The sequence below is a fragment of the Scophthalmus maximus genome, chromosome 6 (genome assembly GCF_022379125.1).
Source record: "Scophthalmus maximus strain ysfricsl-2021 chromosome 6, ASM2237912v1, whole genome shotgun sequence".
Taxonomy (NCBI): Eukaryota; Metazoa; Chordata; class Actinopteri; order Pleuronectiformes; family Scophthalmidae; genus Scophthalmus; species Scophthalmus maximus.
In genome coordinates, this window is record NC_061520.1 from 12342385 (window position 1) to 12368945 (window position 26561).

General features: G+C 42.4%; 2 protein-coding genes across 6 annotated transcripts; both read right to left on the minus strand.

Annotated features, from left to right (window-relative positions):
- Window positions 1-2: 2 nt before the first annotated feature.
- patz1 (POZ/BTB and AT hook containing zinc finger 1) lies at window positions 3-12898 on the minus strand. 3 transcript variants are annotated; one of them, XM_035632853.2, is made up of 6 exons: window positions 11214-12898; window positions 9704-9767; window positions 9414-9585; window positions 8090-8248; window positions 3522-3734; window positions 3-3155 (listed from the first exon to the last, which is right to left on the minus strand). In XM_035632853.2, exons 1-6 carry the CDS (start codon window positions 12611-12613, stop codon window positions 2677-2679), a joined length of 2487 nt encoding a protein of 828 aa, XP_035488746.2. In that variant the 5' UTR covers window positions 12614-12898; the 3' UTR covers window positions 3-2676. The 3 variants fall into 3 exon arrangements, with proteins under 3 accessions (XP_035488746.2, XP_035488747.2, XP_035488749.2); XM_035632854.2 differs by lacking the exon at window positions 3522-3734; XM_035632856.2 differs by lacking the exons at window positions 3522-3734; window positions 8090-8248 and having other exon boundaries at window positions 4-3155.
- Window positions 12899-14723: 1825 nt separating this feature from the next.
- On the minus strand, window positions 14724-26371 carry eif4enif1 (eukaryotic translation initiation factor 4E nuclear import factor 1). Of its 3 annotated transcripts, none has more exons than XM_035632852.2 (19): window positions 26031-26371; window positions 25301-25449; window positions 25137-25210; window positions 23255-23382; window positions 22626-22900; window positions 22022-22220; window positions 21738-21901; window positions 20895-21051; window positions 20271-20378; window positions 19025-19296; window positions 18591-18665; window positions 18023-18209; window positions 17565-17653; window positions 17142-17275; window positions 16785-16866; window positions 16558-16681; window positions 16156-16470; window positions 15897-16067; window positions 14724-15613 (listed from the first exon to the last, which is right to left on the minus strand). In XM_035632852.2, the coding sequence occupies exons 2-19, from the start codon at window positions 25397-25399 to the stop codon at window positions 15426-15428; spliced, it is 2841 nt and encodes a 946-aa protein (XP_035488745.2). In that variant the 5' UTR covers window positions 25400-25449; window positions 26031-26371; the 3' UTR covers window positions 14724-15425. The 3 variants fall into 3 exon arrangements, with proteins under 3 accessions (XP_035488745.2, XP_035488743.2, XP_035488744.2); XM_035632850.2 differs by having other exon boundaries at window positions 20271-20447; XM_035632851.2 differs by having other exon boundaries at window positions 20271-20447; window positions 20895-21033; window positions 26031-26370.
- Between the last annotated feature and the right edge of the window lie 190 nt (window positions 26372-26561).

Sequence of the window (26561 nt, forward strand, 5' to 3'; positions counted from 1 at the left end):
CACACACACACACACACACACACACACACACACACACACACACACACACACACACACACACACACACACACACACACACACACACACACACACACAACTTTTGGAAGTTTAACAACAAAAAGAGACAAAATTTAACATGAGATAAACTAATCAACTGATGAGGAGTGTTTTGTATGCGTCCTTATCAAATTTCATAATGTGTACTTCGCAATTCTGTTATTTCAACATATTGTCGATCTACGTTCTGGCACGTACAAGACCCAAGTGGGAGGACTGTGTGTCATGACTGAAGAGTTTATGTCGGATAAGATTATTCCCTTAACTTGCATTGATTAGTCCATTAAAATGATTAGTCGATCAAATGAAAAATTAAGAGGCCAAATATTGTCTGGTCTCAACTTCTGCAGTGAGTTTGCTGCTGCTTCAAAGAGGACAGTAAAGTGAATATCTTTGGGATTTGGACTGTTGGTCAGACAAAGCATACTTTAAGTCTTTTAATTTTATTTTGTCCTTTTTTTATTTAAAAAAAAAAATAAGGACATTTTGATTCAACAACAATCGGCAGATAATGAAGATAATCGTTAGTTGCAGACCAAAGCTGAATTGAACTCTTTGTATACAACTTCCTTTAACCAATAACATCGCATCGAGTTATTTAGGGCGTAACAAAAATGATGGTACAGTTTGGATTAAACACACTTTCACTGCAAGACAACAAGGTGGATCACTTGTGCCTTAAATGAGCAGCCATTAGTTCAAACACAAGTTGTATCATCTACACGACAGAACAAGCAACTCCCTGTGGGTCACTGACAGAGGGGTTATCAATACAAGACGTGTGGCTGATTAAGAAACAGTGGAGAATTGAAGTGAGCTTAATTACTGACTGTTAAAGTTGCATTACGTTTGGTCGGTCCAGAGGCTGGTGGATAAGGGTGTGAATCTTTCCTCTAATCCCTTAACTGCTGCTAAACACACACACACACAGACACACACACACTCACACACAAAACACAATTTACCATAATTTACAGTGAAAAATTATCAAAATAAGCAAATCACAAGATTTTTGTTTGACAATTAAAAATAAAAAACTGTACACAAAACAAGGGCATGAATAAGTTAATAAAATATAATTTACATTTCTCAAAATATATACTGAAAATATACCTGACCTTGGTCCCTGTTTACTGTACACGACTGATTTAATAACTAACAAACAATACTTGGAAACGTTGTGGGGGGTGGGGCGGTCCCAACAAGCTCAAGGCATGTTTCAAGACCAATTTTTTTAAATCAAAATTTAAATTGACTTGATAGAAAAAAACTATTTCATTTCAAAAGCATTCCTGTACATAGCATAGATCACAATAATAAATGGCTTTCCTCTCCTTGTGTTTGTAATTATTCATTTGAATAATTAATTTTACCAATCATCAAAAAAAAAAAAAAAAAAAGATAAAGGGCTTTTCACATCCACCTGAGCTGCCAGTAGCACATCGTGTCAGCTGTCATAAATGTACCAACTCTGCTTTTTGCCTAAGGTTCACAAACACTGTGGTCCTCAAACAGCTCGTTCTATCAGTGTAACTGCAAGGATCTTCAAAACATTGAAAGAATTACAAAGCTTTGGTGCTATTGGGTCTTCACACACTTCATTTTTTAATAGAATGACTGTTTTTTCTATAAATCTAATGATATTAAGATTAAGATTGATTAAGCTATGATCAACAAAGCACTGTGGTCTTAATATCTTCCATGAGGTAGCTTAATTCATTTTTTAATAGTCGCTATTACTTTTGCCAGGTTTTAAGGAGCCAAATGTGCTTTGTGTGGATGTTGTAACAAATAAAATTTAAAGTCTTGACAATACTTTTTTTTTTTTTTAAAGTGCTTGTGAACGTCCAGTTGTAAACTACAATCCCGTCAATAATAATTCCTAAAGGTCCTTGACAACTGTCAGTGCTACTCAATGTCCTTTTTACTGACTTTTTGCACAAAGTTGTTGCTTATCATGTGTAATGAAATATGCCGTGGGCCTGTTAGGAATATTTGCAATCAACAGATTCCAAGCAAAACCACCTATCAAAATTGAGGCCAATTCAAATCCCTGTTCTGAAGAAAAATCCATATCAAAAGAACAACATACATACAGATCTCAGCCCTCTTGTTGCTCTGAGGTAAAGACATCCGCTTACAGCTATTAGGGTAACAAGGATTATGAAACATTAAAAACTGTTGTAATGGCCACGGGTTGATTCAGAGCAGTTAAACTGGGCCAACAGACAAATCTCATTTGAATAATGCAGTAAATAATTCACCTCATGTCAGCAACATATGTGCAGCCAAGATTAACACACAAGACAGAAACAACCGAAAGCCTACTAAACATAACTTCAACAGACCCATGTCAGATAAAGGAAATAAAACCTTCATGTCATTTCTTTACAAAGAAAATTTACACGCCGTACACTTTTCATACTTTCATACTGAAAAAGTAGAAAAAGTAAGAATTGTATGGCAGTCTCTGACAAAAATATTGGATACACATTAATCAAGGAAACAAACAGAAAAGTTGTCTTGAGGCAAAGTTATTCCCAAATACAGAGCATCTTCTGCGGGAAGCCCGGCTTTGTCCAACAAGTGAGAAGATTTGTTACAACTCTAGCAAACATGTCACTTTCCTCCAAAGTCGAGTCCACTTTGTCCGGCCTCAGCATCTACCAGTGAAGAGGCAAACGCGGATTGGACAATCTGAAAACCAAAGGATTCGAGCAGAGACATGTTTTGTTGAGGGGAGAAGGGAGAGGTCAGGGATGGGGCCGGCTCACTTAAGCTAGACCCTGAAATCGCCTGGGCTTTCTGGCCTTTGTGAACTCTGTGCTGGTGCTTGTTGAGGTAGGACTTTGTGCGGAAGGCCTGACCGCAGATACCGCAGGCAAACTTCTTCTCAGGGTCCGTCTTGGCTTTGGACCCCTCAGGGGACCCCAATGCCCCTGCGGAGGCTCCATTGCAGGATAAAGAGGGCATCTCAAGCTCCGGCCTATCGGGTTTGTTTGGAGATTTATCATCGTCAATGTGGGGCAATTCTCCAAATGAAGGGTCTGATTCTTCTGATTCCAGATGAGGACATTTCTCATCATTTTCCTGTCCGTCTGAGGTAAACACCGCATGTAAAGGAAGAAGGGAGTGAGGAAGAAGGAGAGGAAAGGGGAGAAGGAAATGAAGAGAAACATGAATTAAGATAAAAGATTATACAGCAGTTTTTGTCAAAAATACAACTTTAATCCAGTAGTTGGAACAAGGTGTGACAATTTATTTTACACATCAATTACTAAATTCAACAAAACAGTCCAAAAAAAAGACATTTCCCTGAAAAACGTGGCTATAGGATTGAACCATATTATTTATAGCTCAGTCCATTTGCCCAGTGACCACTGAGAATTGTGCTGTGCTCATCCAACCAGTGGGCCATGCTCATACCATGCCCCCAACCCACCCTCCTGCTGGACTGTACTGACCTGAAACAGGCCCATGGACGGGGAAGCCAGGCAACCCGCCAGAGCGACACTCCCAGAAAAATGGAGCCCCCCCTGGCTTCCCCATGAGCAGCTCAGGCTGCAGGCCCAAGGCTGGAGGGCCAGGCTGGGGAAGAACTGGGTGTCCAGAGAGCCCATGAAAGTGACCCTCTGCCTCAGACGAGGTGAGAAGCAGCTGGCGACTGGCGCACAGGTCTACACAACACCCGGCCAGGGAGAAAGGAAGGGGGAGGGACAGACATGACAGGCCGGCGGAAACCATACGGACAGAATTACCTTCATTTCATCACTAGTATTTGATATGCAGTCTGTAAACACAGCGTGCTGGACAGGTTCACTAGTATGAATGAATCCATGCTGGGTGAATCCCCTCACTTATGCTGTCAGTGACAAACTTTTCCTTTTTTCCTTTCAGCTAATGCTGAAACTATAATAATTATGGAAAGAATAAATGAAAATAGTGGATGTTTGTGAGTAATACACTGAATTTACTGTAAGTCCTTATAAGACAAACAAGCTATCTTATTAGAAAAACATGCAAACTTTATGCCATTTGAGTACAGGGCATTCTCACAGTGGACATTTTGACATCTGACAGGTGTATTTGAAAATTTAAAAATATTAATCCAAAATGCTGGCACACTGGCAAACACAAAGAGCAACCATTAAGTGCAGTTCTCATCAAGCTAGAGCATGACTACAGAAAACATGGTTACCAAGGTAACAGCAAGTGTAGCTTTTAAATGGAGAGGTCTCTAAATGGCAATATTCCTTAATAACTGCTCATCCAAAAAAAAGTCATTGTCAACAATGCACTTCCTCGACAATATGTCCGTCCAAGTTTGAAATTGATCGAATGAGAGGTTGTCAAGAAAAATCGAATAACAGACAGAACTATTCCTACATTTGTTGTAAAAATATTATTGTGCATTCTCTTGCAACAGGTCATAATATCCCTGTGAGAAGAAAAGCCCATACTGTGTATAACAAAGTATAATTTCCACCCACAGCTCGTTTGTCTTACATATAGCATGACATGAATGAAGACTACAGCGAAAACATCAGTAGATATAGTGACAGTACACATTACATGACCACTTCCGAGAGGAAATAAAATTTTCAGCTTTTTCCTACTCATTCATCTGATGAGCTCAGTCTCTCAAACAAATGTCAAGTGAGTTCTGAGCTCATTTAACGTTAATTGGTGTTTACTCACATTTGATCACTGTTTGACAGTTACTAGCTTTACATGAACTTCTCAATCCAACTTGGGTTGTTGGTGGCTTAGCTGGAAACTGTCAGGTCGCAGCAAGCCTTGGTAAAATATATGTATATAATGATAACAATATGTGTGTGTGTGTGTGTGTGTGTGTATGTATATATATATATATATATATATATATATATATATATATATATATATATATATATATATATAATATTTCCTCATTGTACAAGATGTTTGTTAAAACAGTGACACACTATGGCAGAGGATACGATTTGGTAAAATCACCAAAACAAACTACACAGCTCAAACAAATTAAGGGAACACTTAACCGCCACAGTCTAACACCAAGTCAGTTAAAGTGATTGTGTATCAATTTCACCTCCTTTGTCTGACCAACAGTCCAAAGTGACAACAGGTGCAACAGAGCGAAACCCCCATATGGGAATGGTTTTGAATGTGGTGCCCACAGTAAATTGCTCACTCCTTAATCCTTATCCTTCCTGACTGATTTTTTCTCTAGTTTTGTGTTCTTATAGTGTCCACTGCTGGTAGCATGAGGCCGTAGCTCCAGCCCCATCAGGTTGCACAGGCAGCCCAGCTCCTCCAGGAGGGCAAATCCATCCGTGCGGTCGCAAGAAGGTTTGCTGCGTCATCAAGCACAATCTCAAGAGCATGGAGGAGACACAAGGAGACCTGGACAGGGTCGTAGAAGGGCATCGACCCAGCAGCAGGACTGGTATCTGCTTCTTTGTGCGAGGAGGAGCAGGCACAGCACTGCCAGAGCCCTACGAGATGACCTCCAGCAGGCTACTGGTGGCATGAGTGCCTGGCGTGCTCTAGTTGGACTGGTGCTCATAGCCCAGCACTGTGCAGCTCGACTGGCATCAGCAAGAGAACACCAGAATTGGCCATTGACGCCCGTTCACTTCACAGATGATCAGTAAAGGTTTTCAACTTGAAAAGTTGTTATTTAAGTGTTCCCTTCATTTTTTTGAGCAGTGCAATTAAGTCCCATAATTCTCTCACAACATCTGAATCATTAGAGAGAAAAGACTAATGTGCAGCAAGCATCTTACACACAAGCAAATGAACCAGAAAACAATTCTGCCCAAAGGACACTCGTGGTTAACACAATGTATCAATTAACACTGTTGAACAATAGCAGCTTATTTTTCACCAGCTATTGTTTTTAAAGCCTATCATTGCTCTTTGACAGACTAATATGCACAGATATTTTCAGCGGGAAATATTATCTACAGATATGGCTCATTTCATTATTATGTCGATGATAAACTGCTGTACCTGCCAGTAAGAGCAACTGATCGTGGTATGCTTAGTTCACTAGATGACTTTGTGATCCCAAAATGAAATGTCACAATATTTACTGCAGCAAAATAGAGATCATTGTGCCTTGTTCCCAGCTCAAATCAAAACAAATCATGTTATCTACTGGTTCCCTGTTGGAGCGGATCAAGCCTCCTGCAAAGAATCTTGGCATTTGGTTTGATTGTACTGTACATAGGCTTTGAGCAGCACACCACAATACTGGTACAGCCTCGTGTTTATCATCTTAGGGATAGTTCCAAAATACAATCCATGTTACCTACTGAAAGACAGACCATTTTACATAACTTCACTCACTTCAGTTGAGCTTCATATCTGACCTCTTAGTTGCATATAAGAGCCAGTACTTAGGCTGAAACATTGTGACAGATCGTTCGCAGTAAGAGCTCTGAAACCATATTTTGCTAGTGGCTGCAATTGGTTTAATTTGCTTATTACTCCATTACAAATTGTTTCTATGAGGAGCTTATTTTTTAAGTTGTTGCCATATGTGAAGTACTTTGTAACGTGGGTTTAGAAAAGTGATCTGCAAATAATTATTATTATAATTACCATCTATTGTAATATGGAAATGGACAAATTGACTTACTGTTACTTGGTCATAAATCAGTTCCAGTACAAAATTATTTTCTGCCATGTTATTTTGCCATTTGTGGTTGTGGCTCACACTTTGATATGTGCACTGTCTCTATATGTTACTGGTTCTCACAAAAAAATGACACAACCACAAACATTTCAATGAATCCAGGGCAAATGGAGCACACGATCATGCAACAGTGTGCATTGCTTAACAACTGCCGATGGACCAGCCAATCAGGTGCAGACACCGTTAATCATATGCTGCCATGGCCATGCAAGACAGACACACATAAAAAGCAAAGGACACCCCACATTCTAATGATGTTCTGAGTAAGAATTGTTGACTGCAAGTCTACAAATGTCTTTGTGCTCAACTGCATTTATTCTATGGCAAAAGCTCCACTAATTATTGTTGTAATCTACAAATATTTCTTCCAGCCATTTCTGCAAACCTGACCATTGATATGAGTCAGGGAAACTACTGTGAGCTTCCTATGTTTTCAGCACAACAAATATTTTATTCCAGTAACAGGCAGGTGTAGCTGAAGAGTGAAGCGGAAAAGTGAAATGATGGTGTACCTTGACATATCTGTCCTAAAACTTGATACGGTTTTAAATCGTCAGACGTTAAAACTACATTTACAAAACATACCCCTATTTTTATGCCAATAACACCTGACTGTCATTACAAACTGTATAGATATTTCCAAATTCTGACACAGCTTTCTTCATGTCTGCACAAAATAATGCATTTCACAAAAAATTTGTTGTTTGTTTGTTTTTGGAAGGTAGCTATGATCTCTAGCTTGTGATCTTACAGTAGCTACTTATTAACTCAGTTAATTGCTCTCCATTGTGGAGTGCTGTAGATGTGTCCTCGGAAGAGGTAAAAACCTCTGTACCAGCTAAGATATTCCCTAAGTTAAATAATGCAACTCAAATTAGTAAATCACTGGTTTGAAGACAAATAATAGTTTTTAAGAATTTAGGAAAGACTTTACTTCAGACTTAGTGAAGGATTCATGAAGAGCTGGTAGGTACACCACAGTCCAGCTCTTTATATGGAACTGACCTGTCTAATCATGGGGTACTTAATCTGCTTTCATAATAAAAGTGGTGTAATACTTAGATAATAATAACAGACAATGTCCTAATTGAGATGTGTGATACTTCCAGTTGTTTCCCTTCTACCTAATTACCACAGGGTGGGCATGTATACACTGCCCCCTGATGTCATTACATAGGAGTAAATGTTTTAAGGAAAAGCTTGGCAGTGAGGTGGATGTATGCATGGGATTTAAACATACACTGAGATGCAGCAGCATTTTTGTCCAAAAAGCAGCAGCGCACATGAAGCCAGAAAACATGAAAATTTGGGATGGGGCGGGCGGCCGCTTGCCTTCCACTGAGCACTGGCGTCCCATGTGGTAAGGGGTGCCGTTGTGCATCTGCAGTCCCCCCCTTGGCTCAGGGAAGGTGTGCATTGTGGCAGAGGGGGGCAGTGGAGAGCCATGGTGTGTCTTTATATGCACCTTAAGGTAGGACGCAGTGGAGAAACCTGGGACCAGAAGAACAAAGAACAAGGCAGTTGCATGACACACACAAAGCCTTGGCTATGAGAGGGGCGTCCTGAAAACCACGACAGACTGTGTCGGCGTCAACCCCGATTTGTTTGGAAATATTAACAAATGTGGTGAAGACCAGAAAACCTTGGTACACTGATGGCTACTCAGGGAGGAAAGTTCAATTGATATCCATTTTTTTTATCGTAAATCCCAACAGCATCACAAAACTACGACAAACGTCTTGCCCGAGGAAACAAACAAATTCTATCAAAAACATCTTGGTACAACTTCATCCACCCAAGGAATATTATCGGCACATATCGAGTACAGACAACCGTGAAGAGATGATTCTTATTGAGTAAATATCAATAATTTCATCATTGGCTTGCATCACCATCTGATTGCCAACTCATGTTTGTAGATTATCTTTAGGAATACTATACGTCTTTTGTAGTTCAACAAGACCAACAGAGTGAATTTGATTTTAAAAACAAGCTATTTAACACCAATCCTTCCTGTGAGGTTATGTTAAGAAAATAGTATTGCATAATTTTAGCACAAGGGTGGGCACGTTACTGGTAGGGAGATGATGAAATATGATCCAAGGTTCAGTTTGGAGACCAAGCACACACAAAGACACTATGACACAGTTAACCATTCTTAGAGGTGTAACATCACAGCTCTGTTGTGACAGTAATGTTCTCTGCCTCTTTCTCAAAGCGTGTGAGGTTAACAGCACAACATATTTAATCTTGTACGCATTTGGTTGGCGCACACATTGCGTTGCCAGATGGCAGACCTGGAACATTCAACACGAACGTCAACTTGAATAACAAAATTTTACAGCTGGCACACTTCTTTCCTCATGCCGCGAAGTCTACCTTTGCGGCATTGTTACAGGATATCCACAGGGTTTTGGACACGGCTACGATTTCATATTGTCAATACAAATATTATCAGATTTGACCGATCTGGCAAAAGCTGTAATAACTGCAGTAGTCCAACCGTGACTCCATTCCTTAGCCATTTTCCTACGAGTACGAAGCACTGCTAAGGAGAATACCGACAGCCACATCTGAATATGTTTCATTTGACATGGGGCAGAGTTGTCTCACAGGACTTTGCAGGCATATGGAATGCTGACATTTATAGGGTTACCTTTGTTGCAAATGCCACAGTAGTTATGCGTTCCTTCACTGTGTTTCTTGAGGTGGTCCGTCATGTAGGCAGCACGCAGGAACTTGCCACAAACTTTGCAGGGGATTTTGTCCTCGTGGCATGCAAGGTGTGACCGAAGGCGATCTCTTGTGGCAAAAGAGGCGTTACAAATCTGTAAAACAGAAATTGACATATTAACGCCTTTCTTACATATGATGATTAAAAAACCATCATTATCTTTGAGTTTATATAATATATAATAACTCCAGTATGTGGATCCTAAATGTTACCTGGCACTTGTGGGGTCTCTCTGTTGTGTGAACTTGTTTGATATGTCCATTCAGGTGATCGGGTCTGGAACGGAAAAAAAGGCAATAAAAAGCTCTTGTTCATCAACCGCTTCTGTGACTATGAATTTCCAATATATCTATTTTCACACAGCTAAAGATTCCCCGTGCAAACTTGCATGTGTGATCACATGCCAAGGCGTTTCTACATTACCTCAATGTCTAAATGTGATGTGAATGGATGCTGGCATCAAAACAAATGTGTCAGTTCAGTCCCTCTTACAAACAAATGTATTAATCAGTCAGTTAAAACCAGATTTTTGTCACAGAAATGAATTTGTCATGTGGGAGCGACATTAAGAAGAAAAGATTAATGAACATTAATGCCGTCATTAATATTGGTGGCACTGACGTGAAAAGAGCCAAACACATAAGGAGAGCGTGCCCACGGAATCATTTACCTAGTATGCACGATTGCACGTAACGAATTAGAGGTTCCCTTTTCTAAATATCAACAAGTAACCATTGTTGTAGGAGCTCATGATATAAACACAATGGGCCTTTATCACAGCAGACATTTTGACTTGCCATTTAAGCGCAGATGCTACCAATTACATTAAAATGTGATTGTTGTTACAGAAATGAATTTGTCATGTGTCAGCGACATCTAGAAGAAAACAAGAATAGAATGGCATGAAAATAAAAGTGTGAAAGTAATGACAAGCAAATATTTGGCATTGGGGCAAGTGACAGAGAGCAAGGATGAACCTCAGACATTTTGACTTGTCGCTGGAGGAAAGGCATAAATGATGTCTTTGTTATATTAAAGACACCCAGCCGGTAACTTCATTATTTACACCTGCGCCTTTTCTACTACATATCAAAATGTCTTCTGTCCTATTACCCCTGAACCGACGCAACTCAATAGAAGGTCTTATATTAACAAAGGAAATGATATGAGTCAGGAGGCATTAACATGCCATCATAATGAATCTTAACAATACACTGCGGCAGCAACGTTGTCACTGGAATGAAGCGCGCATGTTGGTGGGATTTCACCAGTGTGAATTTCTTCACCGCTCCATCACTTCATTAGATTAATGGATTTATTTTTTGAGAGGGGGGGGGGGGGGGGGGCTGACTGCTTTTTATCTATTGTCTGTCCTGCAAGTAACCCTCCACAGCAATAGGTGGTGACGTTGAGTTTGTAACGGGGCCTGAGAAACTGGTGTGTGTGTGTGTGTGTGTGTGTGTGTGTGTGTATGTGTGTGTGTGTGTGTGTGTGTGTGTGAGTGTGTGTGTGAAGCTGAATTGCAGTGATGACAGTCACACTACACATGCTCTGCCGTCATGAACCTTCAAAGTCTCAATGATAAACACTTTGGTGTTACGTCTTCCACTGACTGCCACAGAAAAGACTTGAGCTTAGAATGAATGTAAAACTATTTCCCACAGGAGACAACACGGAGACCTGCGCAGTGTTCCCACCCCGGGACACAAGACCCCCGCTCACCTGGAGAACCCTTTCCCGCAGCTCTGGCACACGTACGGTTTCCCGACGGACCCGTCGTGGGAGCGCACGTGGTACGACATCCTGTCCTTGCGCTTGAACCGGAGCCCGCACACATGGCACGCGTACGGCTTCTCCCCGGAGTGCGAGAGCTTGTGTCGGTTCAGGTGGTAGACGTCGCGGAACACCTTCCCGCAGATGTCGCAGCCGACGTGCCGCCGGGTCCTCTCCCGCTTGCGGCCGTTGTCCAGCGCCAGCCCCCCGTGCAGCTGCAGGCCGTTCCCCACCAGACCGGCGTGCGACATGAGCGCCATGCCGCCCGCCGGCGACAGGCTGACGGCGACGCTGTGCACGCCGGAGGAGGCTCCGTGCTGCGCTTCGTGGTTCTTCAGGCGGGAGGCTTCCGTGAAGGCTTTGCCGCAAGTCCCGCACGGAAACAGCCCGTTGTCTTTCTGGGGGGTGCTGTGGTGGAAGTGCACCGCCTCCGCCGCGCCGCCCGCCTTCTTCGGCCGGCCCCGGCTCCTCTTGGAGCCCGGGGAGCCGGCGTCGTGATGGAGCGTGGCCCCCGCGAACTCCGGCGGCGGGGACGCGGGCAGTCCGTCGACGGGCTCCAGTATCGGCATCGACGACTCGCCGCCGCCGCCGTCCTCCAGCAACACGGCGGCGGCGGCGGCTTCGCCTCCGTCCGTGTGCATCTGCGCACTGTCGGCGAAGCCCTGTCCGTTCAGCAGCATCCCCGTGCCGTTCACGAGATCCTGCTGTGCCACCGGGAAACCCAGCTCCGTGGCCGCCGTGGCCTGGAACAGGCTGGCGTCCGCTCCGCGGGAGGTGGGCACGAGGATCTGCACGTTGGACTGTTTGATGACCTCCTGGCAGATCTCGATGACCGACCGCATCAGCAGGAACTTGGCCGCCGTCATCAGCTCCGGGAAGCACTCGAGTCGCACCACGAGCCTGGAGGTGTAGGCGAAGTCCAGGATGTCTCTGAAAACTTTGGGGCTGATCGTGTGCATCTCCATCTCCCTGGCGTCGCCGTCGCCCTCCTCCGCCTGGCGGCCGAACACCGACTCGAAGTACTCGCTGCAGGCGGCCAACACCGCCCGGTGGGCAGGGAAGCTCTCCTCGCCGACGCGCAGCACCACGTCGCAGAACCTGCCTCCATCTTCCCTCTGAGCGTTGAGGTTGTGCAGCATCTCCGCACTGTGCTTGCTCACCTGGTAGGTGTACGAAGAAGTCCAAGACGGCTCCGCTACTTTCTCCATGCCGAATTCATCCAATGGCGACGGTTGTTGGCGACAGCGGTCGGAGGAGTGGCGGATGGTGCGCGGCGCCTCGGATCGGACGGAGTCCAGCTCGCTACACGAATGTGAAACACCAACCGCACCTCCGCGTCGCTTTAGCATCGAACGTTAGACGTTAGCAGTAGCAGCAGGGGAAAAAAATGGCAGCCCCCCAGCTTCCTGTGAACTTTGACCCCGGCTTTTTTGAAGGGGGGAGGGGGGGGGGTCGCTCTTGTTTTTGTGAAAAGAATGTTCCGGTGGCGTGTCATACTGTGGACGAGTGTCACTGTAGCCGCTTCCCTCGCGATGAGGGTCGTGGCCTCGAGGAGCAGAAGAGCCTCGGCGCCGCCGGGGTCCTCGCCGTCTTTACGCCGAGATGTGGACACGCGGGTCTCTTCCTGCCTGGCGTTTTGCAAACCCCCTCCCCCACCAGGCACGGACCGACCACCCCCTCCTCCCCGGCGGCCGCCCGCTGAAACACCGAAGACGCGCGCAGCTGTCGCGCCACAATACCGTAATAATAAAGAAATGCAAATAAAGAAATCGCATGTTTATGTTATAGGAGACGCCCATGGAAATACCAACTTCCACTTCCACAAAAGTGTGATGTAGCCCAACAGCCAGTGACTGTCAGTTTGGAGATATGAGGTGACATTATTATTATTAAACACGAGGGGGCCAGAATATCTGCTTCCCCTTTCGGGTATAACACCAGTTATACGAGCTTGTAAAGATCAGGTTAGCTGGCTTTAATCAATGAATATAAATTCTTTCCAATCCCTTTTGACCGAATGCTTTGGGGTTGCCAGGTTGTGGAAAACCCTCTCCCTCCCTGCATGACACGTAAGGAGTCGTCTGCAATGGACTGCTGCAGGTTGTTTTAGCAATTTCTTAATTACCCTTTAAAAAAAGTTGGTCACTTAATTGATTAATATAGTTAGTTGTTCCACAGTCCAAGTCAGCAAAAACATTTTTTTGTTTGTTTGTAGATTCATTTGTTGTTCACAGCCCTGTAGTGAAACAGTCCAATAGAGGGAACTCCCTGCTGAATTAAAGAACTCTCCACAACCTGGCAACACAAAAGTTGATCTCATTAGTGGCTCATTTCTGATCTACAAAGCATGAGAAAACATTCTTTTCAGCATTAACTTAATATTAACGGTTATAAACCTTTCATATATTGTGCACATCAGAAACTATTTAAAAAATAAATACATTTTAGCACTACCATGGCATCTTGAAAATGGAGACCTCTGTGAGTGTCAGACAATAGTGGACATTACAGGTTTCACAAGATAGAATAAATAAAATAGATAAAAGAAACTATACAGATCAATTAAATGACATTATTTAAGGTTTGTGACCAAGAAGGGAGCTTTACATTTGAAAATAGTGGACAATATTTCTTAATGACCTCCAACATGTCTTAAACATTACTACACAAACATGTCTTGAAAAACGATTTGCCCACATACTCGCCAATGCTGTAATATTTGCTCGGTGAAAGTGTTTATTGTGGATCCAAAGGTGTGGCAACAGTCGCTCCAGGGTTTCAGATTTGGACACTAAAGTTGTGCTCAGGTGAGAGTGCAAAGTCCAGTTCTGGATATACTGGACTGGCTATCTAAAAAGAAATATCAACCTACCTCTACACTGGACTAAAGTCAACACATCTTAAGTGTATTAAGCCACACAACCAAATGACAGTGCTTGTTATCCTTACATACGGTTATGGGAGCTGTTGTACATATGGATTTGGATGAGATGAGAAATGACTTACAAGTCAATTTTCAGTCCTTTTGGCTAAATACAGCCAGTTGCACAGTTAAAAAATAGACTTCATGTGTTTTGTAAAGCTAGAGTTTAGACTTGGCAATTTTAACATGTGAACCTGTACAGTAAACCTTGTAGTCAAGGGGTAGTACATGTTCAGTTTTGTTGACACCAGTGTTTTAATTCTACTATTATCGTAGTGCTGCCAAACTTTGTTGTAGCCAATATTATCCTTCCTTTGAAAGCATTTAGATGAACAGGATTTCTTAGAAAGTCCAATCTAATACAGTTCATTGCAACACAACTACAATGTATGGAGTCATCTAGAACTATTGCGTTGCAACACCAATATAGTGGTGTATTTGGTACACCACTACATTGGTGTACCAAATAAAGTAGCCATTGGAGATATTCCGTCAGGTAGCAGCACAAAAGTAATACAATACCCATTTAAAAGCAATTAAACTTTTTACTGAAGTTTTATTTATTAATTCTATTTGTGCTTTTAGCACAAACTGCATCCCAAACACCTTCCAAAAACTGACAGTGTGAGCAGTGCTGTCCCCAATAGTGACATGTCGGGTGGGTGAGGATACATTTAAAGAGAAAAGAAAAGAAGGCACAACCATCCCTGGAGTTGTCTTGAAATGCTCCTAGCGGTCACTTTTACAGAAAAGGGCGTTTAGCCACATCACAAAAGAAAGGTAGAGTACACACTCCCAATATTTCTCACTAGCAGTGGACCTTTCTCAATGTGTGGAGGGGGAGGGGGGTTAAGGTGGACAAGACAGGAATGCTACCAGCTCTTGGTGACTTTGTATCTCACAGTTTTCAGTTGAACTGCAGAGTAGTTTCACCTTCCCCACACCCAGATAAAGAAACCACCATACCTATATATACAGGGAGCTTAACATTCTTTCCCATGGTCTGTACAATTAGGCCTATACATTATTTACTGTGCATAATCTAATACAAAAAAAAATATATCACTCGGCTGCAAAAACAACATCTCCATTAATCGCCTCTTCAAAAGCAGTGACTTCAATGGTGAAGACAAAGCATGGCATGGTTAGACTATCCAGTTCTCTGTCCTTCAAATTAAAATTCACATTTTTAAATGGTAACGGAAAAAAAAATTCTATCCAGCACAGTGTTTATTTTCTTATGGCCGGAACTCCAATTCATCTACACTTATGACCTTGGCCGGCATGGAGGGGAGTGGCTGTTCTAACACATCTGATCCAAACCACTTGGCGAGGCCTAGAGGGGGGCTGCCACCGTGTCGCTGGGAGCCATTTGTCCGGTGGAGGCCTTGGTTCTGTGACATCGGGCCGTGGACACTTGGATGAACTGCAAGAGGAGACAAAAATACAGATCAATTCCAATAAAAAAAAATTGATTTTAAAGCAAAGTTCTTACCCATTGAAACGTTATATACACACATTTTTTTTAGCAGAAGACAACCTTTTTATAAGTAAAGATAGTTTAGTAATGGCATCCTGAGCAGAGAATGTTACACCGTGTGTTGGTTATTCTGAAAACTATGACGCAACTCTATGCTACTGCCACTACCACACACACACACCCCCACCCGACCCAAACACACGTAATATATGACCTTGCTTTGACTCACTTTGTCTCTGTTGCTGAAGTTGCTGCTGCATTACTGTTAACTGCATCTGAGTATTGGCTCTAGGAGGTAGAAGTGGATGCCCTGCTGCACTTAGAGGGTACAGTGGTTGTCCAAGCAGGGCAGGAGGCAGTCCTTGAAGTTGTGCAAGGTCAACGTGTGGTGGAAATATACCTGTGAGTACACAGACCCCCCCCATTAGTTCACAGAGAATAAGAGGTGAGATGAGAATGTGCTAGCGATAAAGGCAATAAGCACTCACCGGCTTGCACAAGAGCAGGTCCAAGCTGCTGGGGCTGGATACCCTGTGCCAACATTCGCTGAACCACATTAGGGTGGAGCTGGGGAGGAGGACGCACCATGGGTACATGGGATAGCAGCGGTACCGGGTAGATTGGACGAGGATAAGATGAGGATGGGCCTGGAGGTATCATGGTTGGTGTATGGCGTCCAGCAGAGCCAGGCCTGAGACGCTCCTGGTCCTTGCTTGGCAAAGTCTGCGAGCTGGGCTTCACCCCCCCAGACTGGGCTGTATTCCCATCCATCGCTTCCAGGTATAGGTTTGGGGAGCTGCTGTCTGGAATCACACGACCCAAATTCTCAATGTTAGAGCATTTAACTTAAGTTCATATCAAGAGGTTGGGGATACATTTTTGTTCTCTACCATCTTGAGAGTGTGCTCCTCCCTCCTCCTTGACATCTGAACGACTCAGCGGTTCATCTCTGCTCTTCTCTTTTGTCGCATACATTTTGCGGATTACAGATGTGGGTGTAAATGAGGGAGACAACTGTAATAATAAAAAAACAAGGTCAACGATGGATTGTTTATACAGAACAACTCTGGAAAAAATGAAAATAAACGACAGCTGGGAGAATAAAGTTAATACTCACCATGCTTGTGACAGCATTGCCTGGAGAGTTTCTCCCTGCAGGCTGAGGGCCTGGACCAGGAGAGTGAATAACACGCTGCGGACTGTGGATCACAAGCACATCGGACATATGTTACTTTAATACGTTAAGTGTTTGAAGGACCCCCCCCTCAAAAAAGGACAGAATTACTCATTTTAAGATGTAACATCTTTCCATTTGCTAAAACTAACTAGCAAGACAGGTAGGCCAATATAAACCTACTTCTTCATAGGATAAAAAATTGGCCAGTTAGCTATTGCGGCATTTATCATTTTAAAGTTTTAAAATTCATTTAACCATGAATATTGTGCAATATTTAAATATGATTCGAAAACCAACCGATTTCGAAAAGACTTGTCTTGTGGCTTGTTGTAGTTGGACTGGAACGAGTGGTGGGCATGCAGAGCGAGGTCCTGTTGGAATGCCAGTGCTTCCAGGTCAGCATGACTCACTGGCATTGAGAGCGCCCTCATCTGAACAAACAATACAAGAGCTCACACAGCTGAAGAGATCCCGAATGCTGTCTGAAGAGATAAGACACTTAGCTAAACAATAATTTTGGAAGCCAGCTTTCATGCATCATAATTTCTACTCCATTAAGATCCTAACAATCAGTGTTTTCTACAGCAAATTACAATTGATCTGTACAGAGACAAATTTTTTTTAAGCTTTGAGCTTAAGCTTTATTATGAATGAAATCTCCCTTCAGAAATTAACAATAAAGCCATTAAAGTGAACTGTGTTCAGATATTTAAAAAAAACCTGTTGCTGTGCAGCACATCCAGGGCTGATGGACCTGTGTACATCACCAAACTGTTCTGGCAGCATGGGCGGGGCACCAACAGGAAAACCTTGAGATAGAATAGGGAGAGAAAAAAACAGATACTGAAGTTAAGATGTCAGATGTTTTGGTTGGTATGTCCACAGAATCACTACAACACCCATAGTTGTTGTGATCATATTCTTGCCCCCGTGTCCTCATAGCAGGGGAAAACCTTTTACTACTGTGCCTCCCGTCTATCACAGTCTCCAACATTCATAGTCTTCAAGACACCCTTCCTTCAAGCATCCAAATAAAATAACTTTCTAGGCCAATTTCTGATTATTCTCATTTCAATCTGTAACTAGTGTCATGACTGAAAAAAGGATAAATATTAGTCATTTCAAATTTCATGGTCTTATTTTAATGCTGAAAAATCTCACTTTAGTATGGAACCTACCTCCTGGTGGTTGCAACCGACTGTTGAAGTAGTCAGGTGAGGGTGCCCTCTGTGGGAAGAGGGGGGGTGAGGGACCCTTGTGTATTAGGCCATGAAGGGGGGCAGAGGATGTCAGGCCCTCGGTGCTGCCCAACAAGTTGCCAAGTAGCGTAGGGGAGCCACTACGAGCATGACCGCCCAAGAGCTCCTACAACACAAACATTTCAAGAGAAATCCCAATTCACTTCAATGATTTTGGTCCGAGTTAGATTTAATTGGACGACTGAGCTTGCCCCTCAAACACCACTATAAAGTTTAAGTGCATATACACTGTTTCTAGGAAATATAGTATACATAACATTTTTGGTGTTACCAGCTAGGCATGCAGAGGAGAACAATACAAATGATGATTTTGCCATTTACGCAAACTAGACATTTCACCAGAGAAAAATTTTTAAGCTGATATCACAAGAATCACACGATTGTGCCATCATTTAATGAGATATTGATAGCGATTTTGATGCACCTGACCATATACTACACATTCGTTAGCATTAGCCCCATCAAAACAGCAAGTACACATACACACCTGGAATATGTTTTTCTGCTGCTGAGCAGACACCTGAGCTTCAGACGATGTCACCACAGCTGAGTCTGAAGGTTGCTGCATTGCACAGGGAGAAATAAGTAGTATCAGTGCAATCAACCCGAAAAAGAAAAAATGTCCTTGTAAAAACCCATCCCAGTAGCATTTCACAGTGGAGACCGTGTGGTTGGCATTTTGAAATGCATTAACATAGAAACTGGAATACACCATTGCAGTTAAAAACAGAACAATTCAGAAACCTACTTGCAAAAGGGACACATGCAGCTTTCATATAAACATATTTAAAAATAAATTAAAAAAACAACAACAAATTAATGCCCATCGCTTTGTAGTCCATTGAAAGTTGAAAAAGTTTTAACACAAATGTATTTACTTATCCAGTGTAACCTTAACCCTATATGAATAGAAATACTTACATTGTTTGTGTTGGTTTTGGGGTGAGTTGGCAGAGTTCCACTTGCCTTCATGCTGCTGACTAGTTTATTAAAGGCCGACATGTCTGTGTCACGTGACCGCGGACGGGCACTGGGGCCACCAGTTAAAGCCTCCTCTAAATGCTCAGCCATGAAGGGCGTGCCGTTTCCTCTCTGTGGAGGCGGCACCTTTCGCACGTGTGGTTCTGAGACCAGCTTCATCCCCTTCATCCCGCCCTCCACCTCCTCCAGCGACAGCACCGCTCCAGTGTGAGCTGGGTACAGATAAATATCAAACATATTATAGCTGTTCAAAATGGAAGGTTACACAGTGCTGTACAAGTTAATCTCCATTTATACGTCATAAACTTATCAGGAAAAAATTAGTTGTGAGGAAGCTGAAAATAAGACACACGCAACCCTCGGCAGAATGAAGCCAAGCTGAGATTCCTGAGCAATGAAGACCCTGTTACCCTTATGCCAAGTTCAGACTACAATAATTTTAAAGTTGTCGGATCGATGTGCAGTTCACAAGACAAAATGTTGTGCTCTGTAGTCTTGAAGTTGATGAGAGTTCATTCTACACTGAAGGAGGTCACACACTACACAATCTTTAACCAGGAGAAACCCCAGAATAGCATGTTTGGTCTCCAAAAAACAAGAGCTTCTGCAGCTCTGTTGTCTGTCCTTCCCTTGAGCTCGACTCCCCTTGCAGCCACTTTGCCAGTTCCTGTACGCTTTCACAAATCTCAGGGAGAATTTGCAATTAAACACATTTACAAATCTGATTAGGCAAACACTGACTGATATACAGTGCATAACTCTCCACTCACACAAATGATACTGCTACAATATTAGCCCCATAGGTCGGAATGATCCTCCTTTTAAATCTCACCCAAACCTGCGCTCTGATTGGCTGTAATTGTTGCAATTGGTCAAGATATTGATCCTGCTAGAAATCTAGTCAGAGGCAGCGACGTGTCGGCCAAACTTCTCAAATAGCGCCTTTTAAGAGTTCACACATAGCAATTGCCGACTGCCGATCAAATGCTGATTTTGTCGATATTCAGCGAGTGGAAAATCTGGCAAAAAGTCATGTAGTGTGAACTAGGCATTAGAAGGCATTCAGGGTTTGCACTAAGACAATGTGAATTTGAACTCTGTTCAGATATCAAGCTCAGATAATATTCCCTGCAAAGTGTGATGTTGAAACTGAAACTGTTCAACCCGTTAGGGAAGAGAGACTTACTGCTTTCCCGTAGCCGAGCTTTGTTGACTGACAGGGTGGACAGAAGGGGCTTCAGGTCTATTTTGGCTTTGTGCAGCAGCTCCAGGATGTCCACCTTCTCTTTGCACTCTGATGATTGAATAGGTGTGAAGTATGAGCCAGGGCCTTGGCTAGGGGATGTGCAGCGTGGTTCGAGTCCTTCGGAGGAAACCCCCCCCCCAAATCAAGGTTTAAGACATTCAACGCAGAAGTTTGTTCTCAGATTACGAACATTACAAAGGGAGAAATCAAAAGACTTCAGTGTGTTTAGGCTGATGCAGTAAAACATCAGGTTGGCTGTCAGGACTGATTTCATTCTGTGGGATTCTTCATTAATGCTTTACAGGATTATGTAAAACAAGAGGAAGAAAGACACGTTCCATGACCCAGATTTACTGTTTCATCTGGACAACTTAATCCAAGAGCCCTTCAAGAAATATAAATACAAAAGTTATCCTGATAATTAAACCCCATTAAAAAATTTTTAAAAAAGAGGTCTCTGATCTTGACATCGTTTACCAAAGAGTGCTCTGGCCTGGAAATACCATTGCATGAAAAATCTTCAGACAAACAGTGGGGAAAAAGCCAAGAAATCAAATCATTTACCTGCTAGTTTTTCCAGCTCCTCGTGAGGAGTGGACCTCAGGCTGCTGGTCTGGCTGCCTGAAGGGCTAAGGTTACTGGAGAACCACTGACTGAAGCGGCTGGCTGATACAGGACCCTCCCCCAAAACATCCTCTATCATCTGAAAGACAGAAGCGGCCTTTGAGAGAGTGAAAAACACAAAAATCAGCAGACAGACGGCAGAAGAACAAAGATGACACTTAAGTTTAAATAGCTTTCCATCAATTTAGCATCAAATGTGCAAGACGACTGAGGCCAGTGTCAACGAATGCATTGCTCTTTGGCAATGTGTTGATTTAACAACGCAATCTTATCTAATTTGCAGATTGGTTCTGACAGTTATCCATTTAGTAACAAGTCTAATGCAGCTATAATGATCGGCATAACTTTGGATTGTTGAACATTCTTAACCTCACAATAACCCCATGCAAGAGCCCACTGACAAAACCATTTAGAAAATGCACCATTCAGTGGCGATATCCACCACCACAGATCACGTTCAGTGCAGCAGATGTAATCTTGTATCTAGGGTATCCTGAAGAGTTACTGGTTGGTTTGAAAACGTCTTGTTGAATAACATCAAACAGATTATGTAATTTGTCAGGTCAACGCTGTATAACTGCCAAACCAACCTCCAAGATGTTACTAATGGCTGAAATAAAGATACTGTTGAAAACCTCTACTATTTAGCACACAGCATATTGGTTAGGATAAAAATAAAATAATTACATTGTTAGATTTTTAGGAGTTATAAAGGTTATAAATGCCACCCCATCTGTGATGTTCACACACAAACACAACCACACAGTGCACCCCAGGACTTACAGAAGCCAGTCCTGGCATAGTCTTCTCCAGATTGAAGAATTCATTAAAGTCAAAGTCTCCGGTCGACTGCTCCGGCAGAACGTCGGGGTGGGGAACCTCCTGATCGGCTGTAGACTGCAAACCCACATCTCGCTCTTCCGCTTGTCCACCGTTACATTCCACTACTGCACATGATAAAAAAACACAAACTTTAGTATCCCTAATATGACATCCGTCACACCAAGCTAGCTATTCAAATAATACCATGCACTTAAGTCACTGCTTGTAACAGAGTTTTGACATGCCTTCTTTCAAAGACTCCGTTCGCTTTCTTGACTTCTTGGACCTGCGTCTATCATCTTCCAGGATTTTATCATCAAATCCGATGAGTTCAATTGTCTCAGACTGGCTTGTTGGACCCCCAGAGAACCACTCTGGCTCCTCCTCTGCATAAGAGTCATTCCTTCTCCTTTCACTAAAGACACGTTTGTCACCAAAATCTCTCTGCAAATGATGGTACAAGAAAAAATTAAATATACAAACCAAAAATAACAATTAGACTGAATGAACAGGACAATTCCTGAAGTAGACACTTCCATTGGAGAAACCACATTTAGTCAAAGCAGCTGCTCCAACATTTTACTTAAATTTAGTTGAGTAAATATTATTTGCTTTTATACATTTTAAAAAACACCGACTGAGCCAAAATAAAGTTTTCAAAAACATTTTAAGTTTATAGATGATTTTATGCTGTAGTGATGTATATCGGGCTCCTTTTTTTGCACACCTCTATCTTAGCAAACTAATTAGCATTGTAAATAAATGTTGACATCAGTGTAATGAATGCCTCATTATCTGAACACTGAGTGAAATGCATTATAGATCATTATAGAAGCAATCAACACCAACCCTGAATCTTTTATCTTTAAATTCTCTCTCACGTTCCCTCTCTTTCTCGGCACGGGCCTCTCTCTCAAATGCTCGGGCAGCAATTATGCGCCCGCTGCCGATTCTGCGTGCGCCTCCTAGACGGAGACTTTCATTCTCTTTATTTTCCAGGGGGCTGATTGGGCGACGGGCGTGGGGTGCAGGTGCCGCAATGCCTTGACATCCACCTCCGAAGCTGCGTCGCTGTGGGCTCAGTATCACATCCAGATCATCCTCCTTTAACCGCTCACGAGGATCTGAATACAGTGCAGCAACCATACTGGGTTTCAGGTGTTTAGAATACACACTTTACAACAACAGTCACATTGTACCAAGTCATCAAGCCTCTGGTATAAAGAAGATCCTGTAAAAATCAAAATAAATTAAATTAAATTTATAGCAAACAACTTTATCATCCCTCCTAACATTAAAATGTTTACATTTGCTTAGGCATAATCTAAAGTCATTGAAGTGGTTAAGAGAATTACGATTACAAAAACCTCTGCCAACTTAGATTTTGACAGCTTAATGACACCAAAGGACTATGAAATAATCCAATGAAATTTGTTATGGTTTGATTTAGATTTAGCCTCTTAAAAAAAATCATTTACCTGGGATTCTTCGTTTCAGAGGAACTCTATCATCCACATAGTCCTTCTTGAAACCTTCCACTGGAGAACTGCGCTCTGAAGTGGGATACAGTGAGGCATGCCACTTCTCAGGGTCCCAGACGCCATCACTGTTTCAAAACACCAGTGGTAACCACAATTGAAAGAAACTGCCCTGTTTACTGACAAGACAAGAATAAAATCCCCAAAAATTTGTTTAAAAAACCCCCACTGCTAACACGTCTGTTTCTTATATGCTGCATTCATCAGTTCTTAACATTAGAAGAGCAGTACAACCTAAAAAATACATTTTGTAAGTAAGCATAGCCAATATTATTTAAAATGCCACAGTTATCATAGATATCAACCTTTGCCCTCTGGGACAAGACGAGTAATGCCCTTTTCCCATAATGTCATCTACTTTTTCCTTTCAGATCTTAAAAAGAGAATCAATCAGTCATTGTATATTTGGAATGAAAAACTAAAGCATGGCTTGCAGAGTTGATGAATACACTCATTTAAGAATTATAACAAATCACGTGTTCAACAAAAATATAGAAAATCTATTTTTTGTCCGTAGTCTTAACATGTGAAATAACGGCAGCATGCTGGTTAAGTTAATAATGAATTATTATGGATGGGCTTAAACAACAGCTGAATCTGGTAAACTCTTGAAAAAGTAGCTACTGTCCGAGACAAACCAGATATGATATGAATAAGAGTTCAGATGGGATTTACCACCTCTGACAGTGATGTGACATGATCCACTATAAAAAATTGAGGTCTCACTCCCGTTTATTTTTTTGGAACAGAAGAAACACTCTGGTTGTGCAGTGGTGTTACAGAGTGGTGGTTCTTCTTTCAGAAACTATCTTCGACAGGTAGTGACAACCTTGTGCAGAGAGCACACAAACAGGCAGCAGCTCATTGCAATTAGTGACAGCTGATATGACAAACCACCGGCAGCTACTTAGATCGGATAAAAATTAGAAGCTGTAGCGTATCGTTTTGCAATGTCTGAATTCCCTCACCTTGGCAGCCAAAAAAATGCGAAAATGTCAACAGACTAGAGCAGAGATGAGATGCCGGTATTGATTCCACAATGTCTGTAAACGGGTGTTGTCGTTTTGTGGGAGAAATTGGAAAATATCGGGTACTTTGTCAAATGCTCGTTCATCAGCGGCAGCCTGGGTTGTTTACAAAACTCACTTCTCTCCGCATCACGGTACAAACCCCGCACATTGTCAGATAATCGGCTAAGATTGGACCGGCAAGTTTTCTGCTGGAGGAAAACACTTCCCAAAGGAGGGGATCCAGACAGTGTCTGGCCGAACAAATGAAATGAGCTCCCAGAATTCGTCTGGGTCCCAGGCTAGTAATACGCCACACTGTAGAGTATAAACAGCATGAACCACTAAATAAGAAGATATTAGTTCTAAAAAAACCCAGAAAAGAAAAAAGTCTGCCTTCTAATCAGACACAGGACTGATCCAGCAGCTATTGTAGGCAAGCCGTCTGACTCCCTCTGAGCTCAGCCAGCAGTCTACCTGAATCATGTTTCTCAACATGTCAACTCTTTTTTTATAAACAAAAAAAATAAATAATTTAATACATGTTAGCACGTGTGCTCCTGCATACATTTTACAATTCACATGTATTTGTAGTTGCAAACGCGAGTGAAATGTTCGCAACGTCGAGCCCTGACATACTATGAAACGCTTCACTAAGCAAATTATGTTCAAAGAAGCCAAACAAAGTGGCATCCATTCTTCAGTAGAGCATGTTCAAGCTGTTTGACAAAATAAGTCTCTCTTCCCTCGTTGGCCCACAAATTATCCACTTAATGTTGTGATAGTTTTATACGAACTAAAAATGTAATTCTTACCTGTCGTATTTCTCTGAGAGACAATCTGGCCTTTCATTGGAGACTGGCAGTTCTTTTATTTCAAGAAGCTCCTCCTACAAAATGACAATTTCAAAATGGTTAAGTTGTGTTAGAGAACACCTCTATGCAGCCTGAAAACCTTCTAGACTTGTGGTGTTCATCACCTTGGTGTATCTGAAAGGAGCTGGGGCTGCAGGCTCTTGCTTAACTTGATCCACAGCAGCATCACCGGGCTTCAGCTCAACACAAGCGTCGTTCTCCATGATGGACAACAGACACGGAACAAACCGCTTCTACTCCAATGTCTCTGTTCCTGTTGGAAACAAGGGCACGTTAAGTGTTAATCAAACTATTTCAGCCGATATTGATCAATGAAGTCATTGATCAAAGTTGACGCAACTCTGCTCACTCTAGATTTGATGGAAACCAAAAAAAAATTAGAAAATAGAGCCGGCCCTAAATTAATCACGCAGCACAACCAAAGATATCATCAAGTTACCATTAGACCGGACGTCGAGCTAACTTCACAAGTGGGCAGTTTTAGCAAACGCTGAAGGCTAATTAGCAAGTTAATTGACAACAGCCATCGACGCTAACATGAGACGTGTCACGTCAATTTCATTAAATTACCTGACGTTGCCTCAAATTAACAGATCTGGACTGTGAACGAAGAAGTGAAAATGAAAGACGGTACAAAAACACTCGGGCCACTTCACCGATCTTTGTCCCAATGAATAAACTCTTCCCTGAGTTGTAGTACAATATGCGACAACAATTGGACCAAAGACTGGTGGAGGGTTGGCTAGCTCACTTCCCACGCACAGTTAACGCTACACCCCGTTCGTTTTAATACATCTGAACAAAGGACAATCTTCGTACATTAATACAACTTACTCAGTTGGAACGTTGTGAGGAGGACCGGCCAAGAAACGTCCGCTCACGTTAGTTAGCTAGCTAGCTAGCCTAGCACATTTAGCTAGCTAGCTAACTAGCTGGGGAATGGGGATAAAGCCCACCCAGCGACTACCAAATCTAAAGCCGGCTAAGTTGTTACGGAGATTTCAGCAAATACACTATGTACTGGGGTAAGTTTAACACAATAACACAGGTCCAAGTGACAAAGTATTTCACAAGGAGACTGTGTAATCTCTAATAATTGTCGGGTCTTTCTCTGTTTTCTAAGTCGTAGCACCAATTTTCCTCTGATCGCCGCTTTAAGAAGGTCCTTGGAAAGATTACATTGTGCCCACTGCGCCTTTGTAGAATGTTCAATTGTCTGGTTTACGTCAGCCGTGTCACATTTTAAAATTGAATCAGTCGCATATAATTACATTTTACTAATAATAAATTAGTATACAGCTGTATTAATCATGTAAAAACTCTCACTTTCTTGGTAGAGGTCTAAATTACAATAAATTTAGAATA

Excerpts from the sequence above, each read along its gene's own strand:
- eif4enif1 (XM_035632850.2), bottom strand. The coding sequence starts at position 25,399 with ATGGAGAACGACGCTTGTGTTGAGCTGAAGCCCGGTGATGCTGCTGTG. Across the intron at positions 21,902-22,021 it reads AACGGAGTCTTTGAAAGAAG|TAGTGGAATGTAACGGTGGA; the intron begins GCATGTCAAAAC and ends TATCATGTGCAG. Across the intron at positions 15,614-15,896 it reads ACTTCAGCAACAGAGACAAA|TTCATCCAAGTGTCCACGGC; the intron begins GTGAGTCAAAGC and ends CTCCTCTTGCAG.
- patz1 (XM_035632853.2), bottom strand. The coding sequence starts at position 12,613 with ATGCTAAAGCGACGCGGAGGTGCGGTTGGTGTTTCACATTCGTGTAGC. Across the intron at positions 9,768-11,213 it reads TGCGGGAAAGGGTTCTCCAG|ACCCGATCACCTGAATGGAC; the intron begins GTGAGCGGGGGT and ends TTTCCGTTCCAG. Across the intron at positions 3,735-8,089 it reads ACGCCAGTGCTCAGTGGAAG|ACCTGTGCGCCAGTCGCCAG; the intron begins GCAAGCGGCCGC and ends GGTGTTGTGTAG.